General features: G+C 28.5%; 1 protein-coding gene across 1 annotated transcript; it reads right to left on the reverse strand.

Moving 5' to 3' along the window:
- Positions 1–1,352: 1,352 nt before the first annotated feature.
- LOC137827283 (probable protein phosphatase 2C 33) lies at positions 1,353–6,061 on the reverse strand. The gene is made up of 5 exons (XM_068633567.1): positions 4,745–6,061; positions 3,704–4,093; positions 3,485–3,602; positions 2,292–2,515; positions 1,353–2,189 (listed from the first exon to the last, which is right to left on the reverse strand). The coding sequence occupies exons 1-5, from the start codon at positions 4,991–4,993 to the stop codon at positions 1,698–1,700; spliced, it is 1,473 nt and encodes a 490-aa protein (XP_068489668.1). The 5' UTR covers positions 4,994–6,061; the 3' UTR covers positions 1,353–1,697.
- Positions 6,062–19,250: the final 13,189 nt, after the last annotated feature.

Consider the following 19,250-nt stretch of genomic DNA (forward strand, 5'->3'; position numbering starts at 1 on the left):
TCATGGATACGTGTCCTACTGATGTCATACGAGTGTCGGTATAGCATATAAGTGTGCTACTTGTGGAACTATTTTCCGTGAGAGTATGGGAAAGTTTATTAGTGTTTTCTATGTTTCTTGAAGTTCAAACTGCTATGGTTACTGAGTTTTATGGAGTTATTCATGCTATGGGGAAAACTCAAAAGATGGAGTTTATTAATATCTGACTTGAATGTAATTCTGCCTTGGTTTGTGTTGCGTTTACTGCTATAACTAATATTTTGTGGATGCTTCATAATTGATGGAATACTTATCTAATTACGGTAGAAAAATCAGGTTTAGGGTTACTCATTTTTCGTGAAGGAAATGCGATAAGTTAACACTAATTTAGAATTTATTCATAAAGAATTATTTCATTGGTATAATAGACTTTCATATAGTTTGTTCTTATAATTCTTTATGAATATGTATAGTCTATCTATGTATCATTTTTTTTAACATATGGATTTTGATCTAGTTCATATTTTTGTATTTTCTTAATTTTTTATTTATTTTTAATAATAATATTTTTTTTTCATGTGATGACAAATGATTGTTATTATTTCAAGTGTTAACTTAGCTGAGATGTCGAGTTGATGCTCAACATGACACCTTTTATAAAAAAATTATAAAAAAATTGACATATGCGTGTGTCAGCCTATGTATATGTGTAAGCATCAGAAATAAGATCCCTGCAGTTTTATTAGCTGGAAGCTGTGCAGTTCTGAATCTTATCCTTCAAATTTCTGAAACCAAATTTGAAAAGATAAACTTATTATGAGATGATCTAGATCAGAGGACCAGAACAAATTGCCTGCAATATAAGTAAGAATAATTGAATCAAAATTAAATGAGAGACAATTTTGCAGTGAAACCGATGAGTGTGAACACAGTGGTGTCACAGCCTCACACAAGACTCCAAATAATAGCAAACACGAGTTACTCCTGTCCACACCACACCACATTAATTTCCATCCCTAAAAGAAAGAGATGCAAAACCTTGAAAATTTTTAGACCACTTCATTTCATTTATGAACCTTACCACTGTGCCTGTCCTTATCCAATTTCTTCCTCAATCACTCAAGTGCTTCAACAATAATTAACTAATATTGAACTCTCACTCGCCAACCATGCCACAACCACCACCTCATTAATTTTAACCACACCAATTTCATTCACATATAATCATATTAGACCCACATGTCTAATCCTCCAAAAAATCTAATCTTAAAACTGATTTTCATTTGAACTGTTTCAAAAACTGATAAATTAACTGGACTCTGTAATAAGAATACTCTGATATAATAGCATAACTTGTGAAGAACACTGTGAAATAGGCAATACAAAATGTAACCAGGTAAGGCCTTTGATGAAAAAAATATATGGTATGAGTTTGATTTTACAAAATTTTCAAGCACAGGAGAGGAAGGGCAGATTTCCAGACACACTAAAACAGCCCGGCCATCTTCTCTAGTCCAAACATATGAAGAAACAGAAGAACACCAATTGGTGATGGGAACATGAATACTTCAACAGAAAAGAACAAAAAAGGAAAGGGTGTGTATCTATATCATGATTATGGAAAACAAAAACAAAAGCAGAATAAAATAAAGAAATATAAAGTAAAAGACCATCTCAACTCAACTCAACTCAACATTCCTTGGTTGAACCATTTTCTTTCATTTTTGTTTTCTCATCATCCCCTTGTCTTCTTTGTCTGGTTCAAACCTTGGGAGGGTGAGCAATGTGTTCACACGAGACACTCCTTCAAGAGCAGACCACTCTATTTCTGACTCGGGATCTATTTCCTCTTCCTTAGACTCTTTCTCCTCCTCATTCTTGTTGCTGTCATCACCTTCATTGTTCTCCCTGCATGTTCCTGACCTTGGGAGACCGGTCGGGGGGGCCGAAATGTCCACCCTGTCGCCGTTGTGGACTTGGATGGCCGAACTAGGTTGCTCCTTGGACTTGGCATTGGAAGCACTGCATACTTTGTGTGAGGCAGAGTCCAGAAAGAGGCAAACCACAGCACAGTCATCCACTTTGGAGGTTGGATACTTGTACCTCCATGCGCGAACTGCTGACTCAACCAGTGCTCGCGCAGCTAAGGAACGCCTTGATGTGGCTGCCACTATGTCCACCACTTCTTTATTTGAGAGAACATCCCAAATCTACCATTAACAAGCAACAAACTTGAGATGAACGTGAAAAATCTAAGTAAAATGGAAATCTTTACTGGCAAGTGCATTGACAAGGCCAATTAGGTTGCCTACCCCATCTGTTGCCAAGACAATGAACTCGTCTTTCTCAGTGAGTCTTCTGTATGACACCTCTGGAACAGATATCAGGCCAAAATCTTTAAGACAAAAATCACCAAATGCCCTGGCCATGGCAAGGCCAGGCGAGTCATTGTTTGGCAACCAGACACGAGCAACTTCAGGTTCATCATGAAGAGCAAAAACACGGCCTTTACAGCTCCGAATTCTCTCTTCTTCGGCTGTAAGAGAGAACAATAAACTGGGTCAGACATATGAACAATATCTACATATATGACACAGAATGAAAATAACATTTGAGAGCTGTCAACTTAATACAATAAGTGATACACAGGCTAAACATAGAAACGAAGAATGGGTTTCTTCTGCAGAAGTTGATTTTGAGATGAGCCATGACATACAACAAATACAACAGATGTAAAATTTGGTCTATTTACATGGCAAATTAAGTGTTAGTTAGTATCTTTACCAGTGCAGATGTCCCTTTTATGGTCCATCTCAATATGATTGTGTAAATGTGTAGATTAGCTTATTCAAAATAGTGTATTCCAATCGTGTAAATGTGTATTATCATGTGAACTTCTATTTCTTATCCTCTAATATGCCAAATGTATCACATCTTATACTGTTAGCATGCTGCATGGACTATGCATGATTTCCAGCAATTCCATAAATTTACAAGGGATCAACTCATCAAGACCATTCCAATAATGACAGAAGTACAAATGAAATTGGGGAAGGGGGGAGAACTCAATTGCTTAAACTTAAAGGGAAATTTTTTCCAAACCGCAAATCAGGATTCAGGATGAAAGGGACGTTTGGAGTTTCAAGCTAATATTTAAGCACACATTATTTCTGTAGCATCAGGAAAATGCATAATTATTTGCATGCATGTACATCAACACATGACAACATATCGGTGAAAGATAGATATTTCTAGGAAAATCTAGAATGATAGAAATAACTCAATAACACATGGGGCATTTCAACTAAACCGTGTTCTTCATGAAGATGGCCTATAACTGATTTTAACTTTTTCTTCAACTTTTGTCACGTACATTAGATAGATCATAGACAATGCGTGCAAGTATTTCACATGTATTTGAAAATGACATTTAAATAGGTTTCACTGCTAGATGGATGCTCAACAATCTGATGCCACTGTTCCGCAAGGTAGACGAGAGATATACCTGGAAGATTGGGTTTCAGATCCACAGTTAACTGGACAGCGACAAGAGAATCATCTTTCTCTCTTGTACCCAACACAGCTCTAGAGTCACCAACATTTCCAACGATAAGATCATGGCCCTATAAATGAACCAAAACCCTTTATGATCAGAAATAACTCTTTCGCAGACAATAATAAGTTTCTAACAAAACATAATCTTCCAAAGGTTAGAAAGCAAAACCTGCTTAATCAGAGTTACTGCTGTTGTTCCGCTACAAAAACAATCAATACTTTGATGGGTCTTCAGCTCCCTATCCATAACTTTGAATGCCTTCAAAAAGGATTCCTTAAGTGTCTGAAAGATTTTTGGGTGTTTTTCGGTTTCTTCGGCATCAACAGATACCCGGGAATCCTCATCAGCAGATGCAGAGGCAGCCTCTTCTATATTCATGCTTCCTGCAGGATTAATGCCAATCTCCTTGAGGATTTCCTCACCAGAAACATTAAGTTCCCAATGGGTATTCAGATTTAGAGGAAGAACATCTCTCACTCTTTTTGCAACCATGTGACCAAATGGACCATGGCCATCAAAAACACCACAGAAAATAGTATCTTGTCTAGAACAAAAGTTCTGCAATAGAGGGCAAACAGAAGCAATTAAAACTCTGTTCAAAAGAATATAAATGCACAATTGTTATAGTCTAAATAGCTACAAAAAGCTCCCCCCATATTCATAATAAAAAAAAGGTAGAATAGCAAGGAACAGATAAAAGGGGAAGACACAATCGTGTTTCGGAACTTCAGTCGTCCATCACCTTTCACCAAGTGATCCCAGCCGAATGAAACATTAGATCATTAATTCGCAATGTCACAATCAAAACCAGAACCAGTCATACATAGCCAAGGTCATGTAGAAGAGATTAAAGGATCAGCAACAATCATAACTTTGAGAAAACTATATATGCAAAGAAACCATGAGAGAACACACTTGATCAATCAATAAACGCCACAGCCAAATCCAAATGAAGCAGGGAATTGAATACAAGGCTCAACATAAGACTCGGAAAAGTAGTTGTGTAAGTATGTATGTATAAACAAAACAACCCATGTGCGTATGTATATGGCAGGGTACAAAACCCAATATGAGGTAAATCAATCAACCTCACTAACATTAAGATGGAAAAAGATCTGAATTGTGAGCAAAATGTAGCAAAAGAAAGACTACACAAAGAGGGTAATTGGCCAAATAAAAGAAAATGCAAAGTGAGAGAAAGGATCTAACCTCCCAAACAACCATGGCATCCTGGTTGGTGCCCTTCTTGCCTTGCTGAGTGAACAGGGATGCAACTTGGGTGGAGCCATTGATGAAGATCCTCCCAGGGATCCTATGGAGAGGTTCATTCCTCCAATACTCAAAGGAAGAAGCTCTTGATCCAAGCCTCTTCCTGGAGTTGCTCTTGCGCTTCCTGAAAGATGAAGAGGGTGAACTGGGGTGAGGGCTCCTGCTTTCCGCAGAGAAGCAGGACCCCATCTTAAGGGCCCTTAGAATGCCAAGAATGCACTCCACACCACTCGAACACCCACTTTCTTCCCTTGAAGGATCCGTCACAACCCCTTTGAGAATCCCCAACAAAAATCAAACCTTTCACAATCCCCCAACACCACTTCTCCACCTTCAAGTTTTTTTGTTTTTTTTTTTTTACTTTTGCAACCTCTTCACCACCCCACAACAATCACACCAGCACACTTCTCAGATTGAGATGACTAAAATGGCAGTGAACCACCTTCAGTCATCAAGCAAGGCAGGGAATTCAGGATAAGACCAGAAAGAAAGATGTCTTTTTTTTAATGGGAGGAGAACCAGAAAAACAAAAAAAACAACACTACTTTTTTCTCTCTCTCTTCCTCTTTTTGGTTTCGGCTATCGTCGAATAATAGATAACATGCAGATCTGCGTAATCCCCCACAAAGGCCACAACCCTTTTTTATTATTAAAAACCTTGTATTGCAAAATCAACAAAAGGGATTAGATAGCAACTCGAGGTGTAGGTACTCAAAGGTGGTATTTTGAAGGTAACCCACATGAGCATGCGAGTACATAAAGCGAACCCAGAAAGGCAAAGTTCTGAGCTTTGGATCAGAGGCGTAGATGGTGGCGGAATTGACTAGAAAGTAGAAGAAGTAAAGAGAATGGGTGGGTAGAAAAGGGAGAATGCGAAGGGAGAGAGAGAGAGTTCATGTATGTATGATGAAGTTGTGTGTATGAGATTTTGAATAGAGTGAGAATCGGACAAGTTGAAAGTGGGGAAAGAATCTGAACCACTAAGAGCGCACAGACCCAGAAACAAAGCCGTTCTTGTCTCTGGAAGACGTCACTCTTGGACGGAGAGAGAAGGGAAAACTAACACAAAAGAGAAAAAAGATGATAGACAAAGCAAATTTTTGGACAAACCTTTTAACAACAACTTTTCCTATCATTGGCTTCAAGAACATATCAAATTTTAAATATAAATATTTCCGACCAAGTAACGTAGTAACTTATTCTTACTCAAATCAAATTTACTCAAAAAGAGGTCAATTGTTGTCTATTTTAACGCCTGTTCATCTTTGTTACGAGTTTCAAGATTAATCTTACACACAAAGTATAAACAGTTATGTTATTTTTACTTCTGATTATTATATAAACATAACAACATGTTTTTTCTTCTTCAATATACTGTTTCAACATTTTAGGCATTGCAATTTGTAAACTGTGATTTTAAAACCCCCTGGAATGGGAATCCAATTAATTGGTGCATAAAATCATTATATTTTTTAGTCAATAATATTAAATTTAAATTTAGCAACGCTAATTATTGAATAAGAATTGTTATTAATAATTTTATCGAATTTAGATAAGATTGTCTTTTTTTTAATGCTTCCCAGACTCTCGAATGGTTGAAAAAAATTATGAAATAGTCGTTTAAAAATATTGTAAATATATTAGCCTTTTACCTATAATGTTCCTTTTAATTTTAAATGAATATTTATGAAACATGTTAATTAACTGACGTTACATTTTTTTGTGTTAAATTTTTTTAGAAACCATTATAATTGAAGCTGTCTTTTTCTTAAAATTACTTGACTCGTTTAATTTCAAATTGAAGTCAATATTAAATAATTTTTTAATTATCAATTATCAATATTTTATTTATTTGAATTATTAACATTATTTTATTATAATTATCGTAATGAAATAATACGAAATTATCGAATGATATAATAAATAAAACAGCCTCATCTCTCATTGAATAAAGATGTGGTTATGGTTAGAAAATTTTCAAAATTGATTATGCCTACAGTGATAATTTTTAAATATTTTATCATTTTCAAATATTTTCGCCTTTAAGGGAAAATTATTTTAACTTGTCTTTACATTTTTACTGTTTTTTATTCTTTTATTTTCTCTTTCTCATTATATTTCTATGATATCCAATAATGTTTTAAGTAAAGTTTTAAATTCGAATATTATGAACGAAAAAGTTTATTTATAAAAATATTTGTTAGCAAAAGAGTGTAATGATATATGAACAGAAAGATTCAATTCTTTTTAAATTATAGAAACTACAAAAAGTTAATTTGAAATTTAAAAGATAAAGAACAAGTTTATTTCAAATTCTAGCTAAAAGTATACTTTATAACATAATATAATAAAATAAAACACGAAATGAATCATTAAAATATGGGTTTGACTATCTATATATTTTTCACTTCTCCATGATTTTTTATTAATAATAATTTTAAATATTTCTAAATTCTACAAATTAGATGTCTAGCGTAATGTTCTAATTGTTTTCAACAGCACTATTAAAACTATTTGGAAAATTTATTAATAATAATAGTGTTTTTTTACCAACTTTTCTTGTATATTTAAAGATGTTTTTTTTAATTTTTTTCATACTTTCAATATAATCTTACATATCCCAGAGTTGAGATAAAAAATAATTTATATATTTTCTTTAATAATAGTCTATATACTTCTTTAATCCATTCTTATTTTAAAAATAAAATCGTAAAAAAAATAATACTTGAGATCAGAAAAGTGACTTGAAATTATTTTTACTAGATTTGATGTGAAACACTATATATTGTAAAATCTATCATTTATTATAAAAAAATATAGATGTATATACTCTATGTCATTATTATAAAAAATAAGTATTAATAAATTCATTTAATATAAATTTCTTTAAGAACTAAAAAAAGCATATTTATGTAAGTTTCAAAGATTAGAAATGAACAGACTTTAAATAAAGACTACAAAAATTTAAAATAAAATAAAAATACACATTTATTATAAAAAAAGTTAAGTATAACTCCATTAAAGTTAAAGGATATGACTATACTTTAATATTTGTATTATTTTAAATAATTACAGAAGAGTTTCGTCAAACGCTCTTCTAAAACAAATTAATAATTTGGAAAACATAATAACATATTAATATTTTATAATAAATACTTTAATGTTTTAAACAGTAGAGAATTTTGTATTTTAATATACAGATTTATTTAATATTTTTATTCTCAATCCTTATTACAATATTTTATCTAACTTTTTTCTTCTTTCAATATATTCAAACAGAGACCAATCTTTTTCATGATATTCAGACTTTTCTATTTGTACATAACATAGTTTTATTATGGAATAATTCACTTTTCTTTTTTAAGATAATTTTGACAAAATTTGTTGGTCAAAGTTTTATTTCATTTTTTTTATATATTTTTAATTTGTATTCTTGGAGCTTTCAATTTTGGTGTGTCTATAGGTGATTTTTAATCACCATCCCTATCTGCAGTCACTGACAAACACTAAATATAAATAAAAGAAATGAAGCAGCCATGGATGTGACCTTAAATAAAATCAAACCACAAAAAAACTCATATATATCAGATTATTTTTTCAAATAACTTTTTAATTTAATATATATGTTACCATTCAATTACTACAACTTTATAATTTTTATTATTGAATTTTTCTATTTATTTTTATTTTTTTAATTTTCACACATTTTATCATTATGTTTTTAATTTTACTTAATTTTTAAAAAATAATACATAAAGGGTAACAACAACACCGACCACGGTTTCCTATGTCTTTAATGTAACAACTGTTCCAAATAATTATAGGTTTTCAAATCTGTGAATATTATTCAAAGAAGGTTGGTGGAGTAGATTGGGAGATAATATAGCCTCAAATATTTTTCAGTATTCCTTTACTACTTTTTCACACTGCAAAAATAACATTTAATTTGAGTTATGAATATATTTTTATAATTAATATCTATAATAAGTAAATATGTTTCCGCATATAATATTATATTAGAATTAAAAATTATTATTGAAAATTGAATTTTAAGTTTAATTCAACCTTACAACATTAGATTTAGATTCGTAAATGATGTTGTCATTACTTATATACTATAAAATCTCATTATTTATAGTTGATGTTAGGTCTAAAAAAAAAAACTTGCACGACTTATACATGTTACAAAGTAGACTTTAAGTCTAACTCAATCCCATAAAACTGGCTCATAGGGTTGAGATTTGCACCCACTTATATACAATGAAAGGCTTTAATCTCTAGTCGATGTGGGATCTTCAACAGTACATGAGATCATATTTATGGATGGTTTGATAGCAACAAAAAAACATATGATCTAATAAACTCTCGTTAGATAAATTGTAAATGACTCTGATATCATATTAATAAATAAATTATAAGTCTAACTCAACTTTACTTTACAAACCTGATTCATAAAGTGAAGTATCAAATAATTATATACTAAGAAATCATTATCTTTAGTTAGTGTGAAATCTTCCATTCATAATATAAATGTTTTATAATATTTAATTTTTGTTAACAGGTATTTCAAATTAAAAAAAAATATAGTATATTAAAATGAATAAATAGTTTTAGAAAAATCAATATACAAAGAAAGAGAAAAAAGAGAGGCTTACCCTATGAAGCTCGGACACTCCTCTTAAATGATGTGTCGGTGTTTGATACCGACACTCGTATGACACTTGTAGGACACATATCCGTGAAGTGTCAAATTCAAAAAGTATTTGTTAGATTTTTTACAATTCTAGTACGGTTCTAACACAATTTTAAAAGAGAAAAATACATTAATTTTCTCAAAATTCAAATTTTATTGTATAAATTGTTATTATGATTATAAAAATAAGAAACAAATCCTTGTGAATCTGTTATGAAAAACATATTTCTACTCCAAAAAATAATTTGGAACATACTTGTGCACATAAATCTTTATTGTCAATTTATATAGTTCATAATTATATAATATATAGATATGTGTCCCCGTATCTTACATTTTAAAATTTTTACGTATTTATTTATTCGTGTCCATGTCGTATCAATGTCTGTGTCAGTACTTAACATGATTTCGAGAGAAAGTGTTTTGAAGTCTTCTAATAAAAAGTCTCTTCACATTTTTTTACAAATTGAATATTTTTAATTCGCTAACTAATGACATAATATTATGATATTTATGCTCACCAGAAAAACTTCTGTCATTTATTATTGGTATTAAATCAGCATCTAACAAAGAAATACCACTGTACTATCATTCAAACATTTGAAATTAGAAAATTCCAAAAAAATATGCACAAGATTACATAGTTAAAAACATTAAAACAAGGTAAGAATTGAGTAAATTAGGTTTCAAAGTAGAAGTAATTTTAATAGGAAGAATTTATTTTGTTAATTAAGTTAAAAAAACTTATAAATATAACACCTTAACTACTTTAAAATTATTTTATAAAAAATATTATTATTTTTTGTTTATTTTTTTTTAAATTCAAATTTACCATTGTGAAAGTAGTAGAAAGTAGAAGATCATCCCATAAAAAATGATAATCATTTGAAGAAGGTAATATTAGTTTCTTTGATATTTTAAAATATTATTCATAATTTCTCGACTTCTCTAATACAACTTGAAGACCATAATCCTATTTTATAATAGTTAATTATGTGTCTTTAGTACTTTTTGCTGAATAATCATGATAAGTATATTTTATAGTTTTGAATTGATTAACCCATCGTAATTATAGAAATAAGATTTATGGTACTTTTTGTATATAAAAAGTTTGTGGTACAATTTATAAATCACACCAAATGAAATCTTAATTAAGTAGAGCATGTTACGTGATTTAATATTATATAAGTTTGACTCATATATTAAAAACATCTTATGTAAACATGTTTGATTTATTTACTTTTCTAAATTCTAAATTATTTTATTTCTTCTATTGCAAGCATTTTTTTTATCCTAACACTTACCTTTTTTTTTACAAGATTTAAGTGGATACCTAGTAGACCAATAATGTAATAAAAATAAAAAAATTAGGTTTTTTTTATATTAGGCATTATTATGCTACTTGACATCTCAGTTAGGCTGACATCTCAAATAACAATAATCATCTTTATTTTTTTATAAACAATTTTCATGTTAGGCATCACTACGCTACTTGACATCTCAGTTAGGCTGACACCTCAAGTAATAACAATCATTTGTCATCACATGAAAAAAAAGTATTATTAAAACAAAAGAAAAAAAATACAAAAATATGGAGAGACTATATCAAAATTCATATGTTGACAAAAACGATACATAGTTAGATTATAAATAGTCAGATGAAAACCTATTATATAAATAAAAGGATTTTCTATGAATAAATTCTAAATTAATCAATTTATCAACGCACGCATTTCCCTTTTCGTAACCTAAACTTCATTTTTTCACACTAACTATAATCTTAAATTACAACAGTATTTAAAATATTTTATAATTATAATCTTAAATTTCAACACTATTTAAAATATTTTATGTAGTAATTTGCAAGTGGCAGCATTATGCATGAGGGTCCCAATATAAGTTTCAAGCATGACCAGAGTGAGTCTGACATTGAAAACGTGAAGCACGCATAAGCTTATTTTTTTAATAATGAAGCATCAATCAAATAAAATCAAATTTTATAACTTTAATCTGATAATAGCAAGTTTCAAACAAATCATACTATTATAAGATAAAATCAGATAAAATACAAATATGAATAAAAAAGCAAAGTCTACTGCTATATATTCAACAATAGTTTTCAATATTAAATATATTCTATGTCTTTAAAATAAATGTATAGTATATGCAAGGATCCCAACAGCTGTTTGATTCGATGTTTTTCTGATTAATAATGCAAATTGGTGACAGCAATAAATATATATATATATATATATATATATTCAATTTTGAATATTAGTTATCGTAAGAGATTTTTCTAAGTTGCATATAAATTTAATTAAATTGTAAGTAAATTATATATATTTTTTTATAAAAAAAAATTGATTTTAAGCATTACTTTGTAATTTGACATTTCGTTATCACCTCAAATAACAACAATCATCCATCAATAGTATGAAAAAGTACATTATATATTTAAATGCTTTTAATTTATTTTTATTGCTTTATTTAATCATAATTTTTTATATTTTTTAATTGAGTTTATGTAATTAACTGAATAAGAAATGTTATCTTAACATTTCATCGTTAAAAAATGTAAAATTTTGTAATTAATAAAAAATATACTATTGATTAATATAAATATAAATTATTTGTATTCATTTAACTGAAAATAGTGATTAATGTAAATACAAATGGTTAATGTAAATATAAATGATTTTATTAATTTAACTGAAAATGAAAATGTGTTAATAATAAATTATTATAATTGTTCTCTACATTAATGATGACTATGATAGATGATGTGAAAGTTATTTAAAATATGACAACCTTTAATTTTTAATAAAAACAATAAAAATTAATTATCATTTTATATTAACAACAATATCAAATTGCATCACTAAGTTAATAGAAATTTTTAATTAAAAATAATCAAAATTTGTATTCATCTAAATATTTATAGTAATATTGACTTATTTTAAGGTTAGTTTATAAGAATGTGATGAATTATTGTATGATGGTTTGATTTGGTTGACAGAATGCATTGACATGGTGTTGTTATGTGACAATGAACATGTGAAGAAAGATAATGGTATCTTATTTTATTGTTTCTGCTGTGTCTCCTAAATAATATAGTATTATGTGTGTGTCTTATTATATATATAAATAAGAGGATATTCACTACACAGCTAAATAATGAAAATATGCCCCACAATTGCATTAATTTATTCAAATTTCAAATTATCTTCATCTTCTTAAGCAAATATGTTAGGGCAGTGAAAGTTTCAAAATAAAAATATATAAAATGTTAGAATTAGTTTAAATATTAATTAATTTATAATTTTTTTGTTTTTCTAAGTATGAGTAAAAACAACCTCATAACTATTGTTTGGTTGAAATGTGACTCTGTCTTGGTTTGTTCTGCGTTTATTGCTAGGATAAATGTTCCTTGGATGCTTCGTAATCACTTGTCTTAATGACTGTGGAAAAATCAGGTTTAGGGTTACTCATATTTTTCGTGAAGGGAATGCGTGTGCTGATAAGTTGGCTAATTTAGGATTTATTCATAAATAATTTGTTCATTGGTATAATAGGTTTCCATCTAGTCTGTTCTTAGAATTCTTTATTCATAGGTATAGTCTACCCATGTATCGTTTTTGTTAACATATGAGTTTTGGTATAGTTTCCCATATTTTTGTTTTTTTATTTTTTATTTTTTTAATAATATTATTTTTCATGTGATGACCAATGATTGTTGTTACTTGAGGTGTCAGCATAGATGAGATGTCAAGTAACATAGTGATGCCTAACATGAAATTTTTTTATAAAAAATAAAAAAAAACAACCTCATAACTTTTATAAGACAAGTCAAATATTTTATATTTTAGAAAGATAAAATATTTTAAATAAAATATGTAATCTTCATAATTTTTTAAATAATAAAATACTCACTACATATTTAACTTAATCTTTCTCTTTTAAACATATTGAACGCGTCTTTAAAAATTAAAAATTATTTATGAAATTTAATAATGGTGGTTTTATTTGAGAAAAGTAGTTAATGGATTAGACAAAGGTTGAAGTTAACCAAACGTTCAGAAACTATTTTTCATTAAAAACAAAACTATTAGTTGAAAGCCAGCTATTCTATTTATTTTTTTATTTGTTTGCTTCATAGAATTAGTGTTGCTATATTATTGGGCTGAAAGAGACTTTAATAATTTTTTTAGACTTTCATATATTATTACTTATTTTTAAATTTCGGTGAAAAATATTATGAATACCAGAATATTAGAGGGTAGTTATTTTACTTTTATTTTCTATTTTGATATATTTTTCATATAATTATATTATTTATTGGAAATATTTATGGACAATTTTTATTCAACAATTTGAGGTATCATTTTTAGTGGAGTTTTTTCTTTCAAAAATACGCTTTCATACTAGACTATGAAACTTATTTATATATATTATCAATACATACAACATTTTTATAATTTTTTAAAATAAGAATTATAAATTATAACAGTAAAAAATATACCAACTAAAAGAAAGAAACAACACCTTTACTTTTTCTTAACAAATAAGAACTTAACAAAAATCTTGAATCAAACAATTAACTTTGTCTAGCTTTTGACAAATGTTGAATTGACTTTTTTGTTGTTGGAGTTAGGTGAGATTAGTTGTTCTAAATTGAATAATTTTTTTATTAAAAAAAATGATGAATTTTTTCTACACCATAAAGGAGTGAAAGTAAGCATTTTATATAAAAAAAATAAAAAAGTGATTTTTCTTGTGGTGGAAAACTCTTTCAATGATGTAAACTTAACACAAATATTGACACAGATACAACACGGACACGAATATAATATCTAAAATGTAGGACTGATAGGACACGAACTCTAATATAATATATAAAATGTAGAACACGGTAACACAAATCTATATATTATATAATTATGAATTATATAAATTGACAATAAATATTTATGTGTACAAGTATGTTTCAGATTATTTTTTTGAGTATAAAGATGTTTTTTTTATGACTGATTCAAAATGATTTGTTTCTTATTTTTACAATAAGAATAAAAAATTATATATTAAATTTGAGTTTTTAGAAAATTAATGTATTTTTTCATTTTAAAATTATGTTAGAACCGTATTATAATTTTCAGAAATTCAACAAATATTTTTTGAATTAGACATTTCATAGATATTTGTCTTACAAGTGTCATGCGAGTGTCGTATCCGACACCGACACTAAACACACCATTTAAGAGAAGTGTCTGAGTTTCATAGATGACTAATGTATTTAATTTTCTATAAAACCATCTTTTTCAAATGAATAAGTCAAAATTTCAAAAGTTGTATTAATTTCAAAGTTTACTACATCACCAACAAGACTTCAATAGTTACTCAAAAAATTAAAACAATGGATTTGATATGTTCCCACTCACAACTATTTTATTAAATGTAATTGGAAACGTTTTAAATGCCCGTTTAAATGCTCTATTCCTTTGCCCTGTTTTTTTCCCTTCTATTTTGTATCGTTCGACCAAAAATAAATAAATAAAAACTTATTTTTTTAGGAAAATTATATTTATCCCTTTCAAATAGCACACAATTTTTCTAATTTAAAAACCATTTGTATTTTATTTTTAATACATGGCATTCATCTTCTTATATTTTAAATAAAATAATATCTACTTTTTATTTTATTTAAAAATATTATATCAACAAAAGTTTTAATACACTAGAAATACTAGTAAAACCATAAGAGACATATATGCTATTTATTATGTCGCTGTTAAGAGTCTAACCCTAACATAGTAATATATATTTTACTATACATATATATATATATATATACGTGTATATATATTATTGCTGATAAAAAATAAATAAAAATACGTGTATATATATATATATATATCAAGATTAGTTGTAAGTTAATTAATATGAGTTCTCCATAATTAAAGTAAAATTATATTAAAAAATATTTACAATGGAGTGTATTACAAATTCTTCAAGCTTCATCTTATCTATTTCAAAGTCTTATAAATTTAAATTAAATGTATGAATTAAAGATAACATATATAGAATTTAAAAGTATTTACCAACATCCCATTCATTTTAAATTTTTGAATTCATTTAATTCTATAAATGAATGTAAGTTCCATTTATAAATGTGACAATGGTACAATAACTCTTCTTTAAATAACTCTTTCTTTATCACCACCTAATATCTTAATATATGTCATTTAACCATCAATAAAATAAGATGACTTTTTTAAATAATGAATTCATATGTTTAATGTTACAAACTACAAATTAACTCAACATATTATTCTAAACACACAACTTTAAATAATCTAATATAAAATACATCAATTCAAAAAAAAAAATAAAAATATATATATATATATATATAATTTCATCTCAATAAACATATCATTACTTTCAAGCATATATAAATAAATTGTTATATGTAAATATGATGGATTTATAATTACTCAAGTTAAATATAGTTATTAAATAGGAAAACAAAACCAATAATTTATTATATAAAGGTATAATTGAAGTCATTTAAAAAATAAGGGATATCTATTAGAAAACAACAATATCTAAGTATTATTTAAAATAATAAAGAAGATTAATGTTATTTTCAAAACCAGAGGGAACGTGATGATTATTATTTAGTACAAATCTCAAGTAAAATAAACACAATTCCTCCCTTTTTTTTTCAAGTTTGATGCTACCAAATAACTATGAATTGCTGGCTTAAACTACTTACCGAATAAGCTATCAATGATTTTATAAATATGTTTGGACAAATTCTTTCAAAAAAATAAAAAAAGAATAAAATACATTTTCGAATGATCTAAAGTGAAATTACTATAATATTAGACAAATTACATTATGAAAACCTATGTATTTTTTTCCAAAACCATTCTTAAAAATATTTATCTGAAAAATTTATATTTAACAAACCTTTAATATTTATCTGAGAAATTTATCTTTAACAAACTTTTTGTTCCTACTAGGGAGATGAGACCTGGAATATTATTGAAGTCTTCTTCTCCTTCCTTCGGTCAGGTTGTTGGATGATGAACTGAGTTCTTCTCGTCCTTATGCTTCTCCTTCGACACTCAGTCTCGGGTGAACACCGGATGGTGGGGTACTTGCGAAGGCACTTCGACGCTCAAGTCAGTAAAGCGGGTGATGGTATTCTGGTAGGTGAACAGTAATAAATGACGTATCTTTCTCTTTGGGATGCGTGCTATTTATATTATTCTAATGAGTCTACCTTGTTGGACCCATTTATCAGAGTGAATCTTGCTTAAGATTGCATTACCTAATTTTTAATGATGGATTAATTTCATTGATCTTGGTTTGAGCGTTAACAGTAGTATGGGTCGGCCGGCCGTGATGATTCCACTTGACTCGGCCAAGGTTGTGTGATCTCGGCAAAACCTCTTAGGTATCAGTCGCCTTGGCCAGGTCTCAGATAGTCAAGTGGGTATCAGTCAGGGTGATCAAGTGTCGGTCTCGTTCATACCGATACACCTTTAACCCTGAAAAAAAAAAACTCCACAATAAATCTTTAGTACTAACATGGATGAACTCAACCAATGACCACGAACCACATAGCTATGGTAATATCAAAGGTTTAACAATATTTCGATTTTATAAATCTAATATATAAATATTTTAGATTTTCCCATAATTAAGGTATCATAGACATCAATTTTCTTAAAGAAGACAAATTGTTTATTGACGTGATAAAATGGTGTGTGAAATGTAATGGAAGTTGTTGAATGATTATATTATTTAAAGTTGATGTTAAATGCAAGGGAAGGATCTAAGTGGAAATGTGATGGAAAAGCATAGAAACTTAGGTCTTTCCCCAAAGATAAAGATGAAGAAAGAAGTTACAATATTTTATCTAAACGTGTTGCATACCACATATCTATCGTGTTCCTGCAGCAACTTCAATGCTTCTTAATTCTACACGCTTAAAATATTAAACTGTCTGAGATCAACATATATTATTATTGTTATAATACCTAGGAGTAAAACCTTCTATTCAATTAATCTTTACTTATAAACAGATATTTATAAAGTAATAAATGATTTTATAAATAATATTTTTTCAGGAAGTACTATTTATCTTGTGAGGTTATCAAATTTTCATATTATTATTATTTATTATTTTTATATTTATTTTTTTAAAAATAAAAGTTTTAATGTTAGACATCACTATAACTTGACATCTCAACTATACTGATATCTCAAGTAATAAAATCATTTGACATCACATGAAAAAAAAAATTATTAAAAAGAAAAAAAATACAAAAATAGGAGAAACAAAACCAAAACTCATGTTAACAAAAACGATACATAGTTAGACTATACTTATTCATAAAGAATTCTAAGAACATACTAGATGAAGTCTATTACACCAATAAAAACATTCTCTATGAATAAATCATAAATTAACCAACTTATCTCTACACGCATTTTCTTCACGAAAATATGAGTAACCTTAAACCTTATTTTCTCACAGTAATTGAGACAAGTATTCCATTAATTACAAAACATATACAAAACATTAGTCCTGACAATAAACACATCACAAACAAACCAAGGCAGGATCACTTCAAGCCACTCATTAGTAAGTCACATCTATTGAGCTTCCTCCATAATATGTATAACTCCATAAAACTCAACTATCATAGTCGTCTGAACATAAAAAAAACAGAGAAAACACCAATAAACCCCCTCATACTCCCACAAAAAATACCTCCATAATTAAAGTATCATAGACATTATAGTATGTACGGGGAGTATTTTTTCATGTGGATACCAACTGTGGAACTCGTTTTCAGCAGCAATAGTTATAAACTTATCTTGTTGACAAAATTAGATAATAAAAAGAACCTAACCAATCGTAATTTATTAGTATCCTATCTTCTTGTTTTGTCTATGGTGATGCTAGATCTAGATGAACAGAAAGGGGCAATTGGTTGAAGTTTGAGTGATTGGAGATAATAAATGCAAGAAGTAGTGGTTGCTGCTTAGACCCGTCACTGGCAGGATTGAGTAAGCATTCACATCAATCAGTGACATTTCCCGTGACACTGGGAACTTCAATCTCTGGGGAACACTTGACAAACACCAGCTTTTTACCCTTTATGAAATGTTGTTACTCTCTCTCTCTCAATCTATCTATCTATCCCTCATCATACTTCTATGGCTTTCAGTCAATTTACTTCTATTGTGTTTTTTCATTGTTGGCATGCAGTTCCACTTGGCACATTATTTAGAGGCAGAGTTTGATACGGTTCAAAAACTTGCAGGTCATCTTCCTAACTCTTTGCCAACAGTATCTGCCCGGCCCATCTTTCTCTAGGGCCTCCTCATGGAGCCAACAAATTCTCCCTGCACCATACATTTTTTACATGCATCCAACAACAGAACTATATGAAAAATGTTTTGTAATCTTGATGAGGAACCTGTCTTTTAGACATTAATATCCATAAGCTTAATCAAACCATTTCGGATATAAAAATCCAGAATTCAGAACTTCTGAAGAAAAATCACTTCAAGATGTAGATATCCAGATTTCATATAGGATAATCCAGAATTCAGAACTTCTGAATATAAAAATTACTTCAAGATGTAGATATCCAGATTTCATAGTTCACTTCTGGATAAGCTTAAATGTGAAATAAAAATCATTTTAAGAATTTCTACATCCCGTAACCCGTAACT

The sequence above is a fragment of the Phaseolus vulgaris genome, chromosome 8 (genome assembly GCF_000499845.2).
Source record: "Phaseolus vulgaris cultivar G19833 chromosome 8, P. vulgaris v2.0, whole genome shotgun sequence".
Classification (NCBI taxonomy): domain Eukaryota; kingdom Viridiplantae; phylum Streptophyta; class Magnoliopsida; order Fabales; family Fabaceae; genus Phaseolus; species Phaseolus vulgaris.